The following is a 5,466-nucleotide window of genomic DNA, read 5'->3' on the forward strand; positions in this document are numbered from 1 at the left end:
CAACTTGGCCATTATTTACCACAGTTGATCATTGAAACTTGTGCTGCAGCAACGTTCCAGGGTTTTGTGCTCGTGTCTGGAACACTGAGCATCTTGCATTTGGAATGCAGCCCCAGTCAGATCCAGTGGTGTGCAATCTCATGACCTCCAGTGACGTGTTAGTGACCTGACCTTGTGGCCTGTATCAGCTTCATTTGCTGTTAGTGTGGAAAACTCCCTTGCTACAGCAAGGCAGAGGTGCAGAATTACTCAACAACTTCTGTACCTCACGCTGTCCCTTATCAAACAGCAAATGTGCGTCCAAGTGCCTCTCCTGTATCAGCTTAACTCTTCACAACACTGGCACAGTCTGACATTCAGTACCATTGGTCCAATGAGATTTCTGACCAAGAGTAAGGGGGCAAAACCCTGAGAGCCAACTGGGGCTTTTCTACTCTATAGTGAAGCTCTTTGCTGGCACTGAAGGCACTTTTTGTACTTAAAGCCGGTTGTTTGTTTGTTTTTTGTTGTTGTTTTTCTGCCGTATATAATGAAGAGAAAAAGTCTAATCTCCACTCATGTTGCCTCTTCTCTTGCCCTGCAGAGGGACGGGCCTGTGCTGTGGTGTTTGACTGTAAATTCATCGAGACCTCAGCCGCTCTTCACCACAACGTGAAGGACCTGTTCGAGGGCATCGTGCGGCAGATCAGGCTGCGCAAGGACAGCAAGGAGGACAATGCCAGGAGGATGGCCAACACCAAGAGGAGGGAGAGCATAGGCAAAAAGGCCAAGCGGTTCCTCGGGAGGATTGTGGCAAAGAACAACAAGAAGATGGCTTTCAAGGCAAAATCAAAGTCCTGCCACGACTTATCTGTGCTATAGGAGCCCTCAGCAAGGCTGGATGCTGCAGGTGATGAACGAACCTTGGACTGTTATGAGAAGTGTGTAGATGATCCTCGTGGTGATAACAAGAATGACTCATCCCTTGAGACTCTCATTAATGCCTTAAGGTGCTCAAGCAAGCCTGGAAGTTACACCACAATGCTTCACTGATAAACGGTTTAAGTTTCAATGTGTGCAAGTCAATGAACTAACTCGAAATGTGTGGCTCGGCGTGCCCACATTTTCACTGTGTACATACGTTCTATATCCTCTTGTCCTGTGGATACCAGAGATGCAAAGATAAGGAAGGATAATAAGTATCTCACCATAGACTTGTCTTGTTTGCAGAGCAAAACTTCAACTTGTACGCAGGCTCGTACACTCTTTTTAGTATAATGCAAGCAATGATAAATCTTTTTAAACTTCAGTGTGGGGAGGAGGGGGTACAACCACACCAGAAGGGGAGAAAACAAATTATATATATATTTAAATACAGAACAGATATCATTTTACGAAGTTAATTTGCACTTCCATTAACTGTTATTCAATGAATTGGTTACTTGTTTACATGCAGATTTTATAATAAAGTATTATTTCCTGTTATAATAAACTGTGCTTTTCTCATAGTATGGGTAAAGAATGAGAGGGCAGTGTTTTTATACTGAGCTTTTTCAGTGTACAAAACATTATACACAGACTATGCAGATTTACCTGTGATGAAGTTCTAGAACGAGATGAATTGGGAAAATCCTGTGCCCTTTAATAGATAATTTCTCTAAAAAATAAACCCTGCTTTTATGAACAGTCTACTTCCACAGCTCATATGGGAAAGGACCCTTCATATTATTGTTCATCCTCAACCTGGTTCTCATCAGCTGTGGCAGGAGCAGAGCTCTATAAAACTCCTTTAGTTAGGCTGATGTCTTGTGTTTCTGCTGACAAACTGAACCCTGGCATGTTTGAAGGGCTGTCCTGGCTTGAAGGTCTTGTGTTAGAGCCCCTAAGCAAGTGCAGGAGGTTGGTTTTTCTCTTTGTGCAGCAGTAGAACTGTCTCATCTACCCCCAGTTGTGTAAACCCCTGCCAGTGGTTTCAAGAAGTTCAGAGCAGCCTGGTAAGGGTGTCTGAAGGAGTTTTGGGCTTCAGCTGTGTCTGTTAAAGTTCCCATGTTAATTTAGTGTGTTATAATCACTGTGTTCCCGTGATTTTTCCCTATTTGCTATCAATGAAGGTAAAACCCAATCGTGTCACAGCGGAAAAACTGGGACTTATGGCATTTGCTTTATAAATTCCTTTTCACTGGATAATTCTCTTAAAAGTAATCTGTGAACTTAGTTCTCACAACCAGTAAAACATACAACCTTCTCTTTCTCCTGTCCCTGCCTGGATCCAGTTTGTCAGAGAGGCTGTTCCAGCTTCCCCAGAGCCCTGTTTGGTCAGGGTGTTGAGTGTGTCCTTTCCAATACAGCAGGAAGATTTCATCAGCTGCTGCACCTTACTCTGGGCTTCCCAGAGATCAGACAACTCTCCACTGCTTGGGCCCTTTAGTTCTCCAGTGCTGGGAACATGGGACAGTTAATACTGCAGGAAATCCCTCCTGATTTCCACAGGGAATGCGAGAATGAGTGTCTCCTGATGGTGGGCACAACTGGTTACAAGCACAGTTCAGCTTATGCTGCTGATAACAGGTCCCATTTCTTGCGAACAGAGAATTCTGACCTGCTGTCAAACCTCACATTTACCTGAGGAGACATTTTAGGTGGGTTTGGCTTTTTTTCCACCAGCCTTGCTTGCTGGCCAGCTGTTCTCTGTTGTGGAACGTGTCACCACCGTCAGAGAATGTCAGCGGGCACCTGTGCACATGGAAGCTTTGCACTGGCAACACCAGAGCAATTGCTCTAATCCTGAAAATTCTACAGCAGGAGTGCCCAAATGTGCATAAATAAATGTGGCACAGACCTGTTCCTGTAAATGCTGGGGTTAATGGCAAACCTGTGTGGCAAAGCCTCTTCAAGGTCGTGGTCACCAGCTCTGGGTTTTGCACACTGACACAAAAATTAGATGTTTTACTGTCCATGAACTCACAGATTCGTTTGGGCCATTTTTTAACCTAAGATATTTCTAAGGGACTCTAGTCCATTCTCAGAGATTCATTTAAACTGTGGGAAATAATTTGTATTTTGGAAGTGTGTCCTTTAGGACACTGTGAGACGATAAACTGGGAATCACTCCAAAGAAACTTGGGCTAATCTAGAATGTTATCAGTTAATACTGTACAATAAACTACTTATTCAAATCCTCATTATACTGATTTTTTCCCATTCATTTGTTTGTACAGGTATTGGCATAATTCAGCCACAGTTCTTGAGAAGGGGAAGGGTTTGTTTTTATTGCAGCTCTGACAAAAATCTCCTCTAGAAGTTTCATGAGTGCTGTTTTGCAGAGATTTTGAAGCTCCTCAAAGATATCTTACCCAGAAAATTAATTAATTAATTGATTGACTGATTAGTGGAATTTTTAGCAGAGTTTTTGGAAGTACATGTGCAGCACCAGATAGAATTCAGTAACAGGCAACTGAAAAATGTGCCTAAACCCCAACCTTCAAAAGGGTGTCTGTATCCTCAAACATTTGAAAGCCATCTGTGGGTTTTTGTCATTTGAGGTGTTTTACTGGTGTGGTTCCTCAGATTCTTGTAACTAATGAGGTGAATCTGTCGTGTGAAAACAGTGAGTCCCAGACAGCAACATTTTCTCCAAGAATTACCAAAGTAGAACAGAGTATAAGGGGTAACAGTGGTGTGAGACTTCCTATTTTTTGCCAGTGCACACCAGTTTTAATTTGGAGAGACAGTTCACACAGTCATTTAATCTTTACTGCTGTCACTGCTGCTGCCAGCTGAAGTTCCTGCTACTGCTAATTGTGGTGGTGGATTTTGTGTTGGCACAAATCCATTTGGAACAGCTACTTATTGACAACTACAGGGGAAGGCCATTGCCTTTTATATGTGAATTGTATGTTAGGTAAACAAATCAAAGCCTCCTGTGCTTGCTGTTGCTAAACTAGATTCTGTAAATTCTTCACCATGTGAAAAACGTGGAAAAAAAAAATCATTCCTCCATCTGCCAAAACCAAGAAGCAGAAAGTCATGTCACATAAATATAGACCAAATGTTATCTGCTGGGGGAAGACTTGGCAACACTGAAAATGGAGTTTTACTCAGATGCATTTGCTCAAAATAGGACTAGAAAAAACCAGAGCACGATCTGCATGGTGACACCGGGGAACATCAGTGCTCTTTACTGAAGGTACAGTGAGCTGACAGTGGATCATACAAGAGTGATAAAACCTAGTAAAAATAAAGGGAGTTAAATTATGCTGAAATTTGCTTTAGTACTCTTTATTCAAAGACAATGTACAGGTTTAGTTTCAAGCACATCACAGGGACCACGATGAATCTGCAGTCCCAACCCAATGTGATGCCTGTGCCTTCCAGGAGTTTCCTTTAACTTCTAATTTACCACCAGACATGACCTCCAGCATTGTAATGGACAACTTGACTCCTCATTTGCATAAAGGAACCTGACCCTCAATACTGTTGAAGTAATTAATCCCTAACAATTGAAACAGTAAATTACATCTGCTATCCTTGTGCTCCTTGCCATGGATGTGGAACAGGGAGGGAAGAGATAAAAAGAGAGAACAAATTCCAACTGTACATCTGCAAACAATATTTCTATCACCCACTCTTCGGGATTCAAGAGCATTCAAGAGCGTTCAAGAATCCAAGAACAACGCTGTTTAACTTAAAAATGTGCTAGGGATTCCAGCACCAGAGGGTAGGAAGCAGGCTAAGAAATTTACTTCAACACCTAATTCTTCACCAACAAAATAGTACCAGCTATGTCCTACAAAAATGTTCTGGCCACTGGGTAAAATGGCAGTGTGTGTCCTAAAGGCTTTTCTCTCTCTTGATCTCCTCTCTTCTCTTCTCTTCTCCTCTTTTTTCCTCTCTATAAATATGCTGTCCAATGAATCATTGCAAACCTCTTAGGAGCCTACAGAGTTTTTTCAAATAAATCCCATATTTATCACAGGAAATGAAGAAAATATTAATCTGAACTACAGTTTAGTGCTCAGAGGCAGGGATAAATAGAATACATTTGAAAATATTCATCTTCTCACCCTCCTAAAAAACCTTTTCTAAGTTCTGAAAGAGGGACTGGAGGAAGGAAAGGATTTGGGGCAGAAATGCTCCTGCTCAGAATGGTCTGGTCAGACCCATGAAAATCCCCCCAGCTTGTTCATGGCATTAAGTCCCATCTCCTTCAGCCTTATTACAGCAGCATAAAAAATTAAGCTTGCAGTCCCACTGAGGGTTGGGGCCCTTGCTTTGGGAATGACAGGTCTCAGTTTTCAGCTGCTTTGGCAGAGGAGCAGTAGTTTTTGTCTAAATGGGATTATTGTGATGCATTGTGCTTAACAAAAAGCTTTCAGGAGCTCCAGGTAGGAGGAAATACAACCCTGTTAATTAGCTGTCTGGGTCAAAAGGAGCACAACCCTTTAGGGTGGGTTCCCTTTTGCTTTTAGGGGAAGTGATGATCTTAGA

The 5,466-nt window shown here is 42.3% G+C and overlaps 1 protein-coding gene across 1 annotated transcript in view; it reads left to right on the plus strand.

Annotated features, from left to right (window-relative positions):
• Positions 1 to 1,600, plus strand: part of LOC114072204 (GTP-binding protein RAD-like) — a 6,556-nt gene extending 4,956 nt beyond the window's left edge. The window contains exon 4 of the mRNA XM_027910123.1: positions 466 to 1,600. Coding sequence (XP_027765924.1) covers positions 466 to 861 — 396 coding nt within the window. The 3' untranslated portion in view covers positions 862 to 1,600. The remainder of the gene's footprint in view (positions 1 to 465) is intronic.
• The last annotated feature ends 3,866 nt before the right edge of the window (positions 1,601 to 5,466 follow it).

Source organism: Empidonax traillii, unplaced genomic scaffold, assembly GCF_003031625.1.
Source record: "Empidonax traillii isolate 1590-97213 ecotype Southwest subspecies unplaced genomic scaffold, ASM303162v1 scaffold2757:size38390, whole genome shotgun sequence".
NCBI classification, from domain to species: domain Eukaryota; kingdom Metazoa; phylum Chordata; class Aves; order Passeriformes; family Tyrannidae; genus Empidonax; species Empidonax traillii.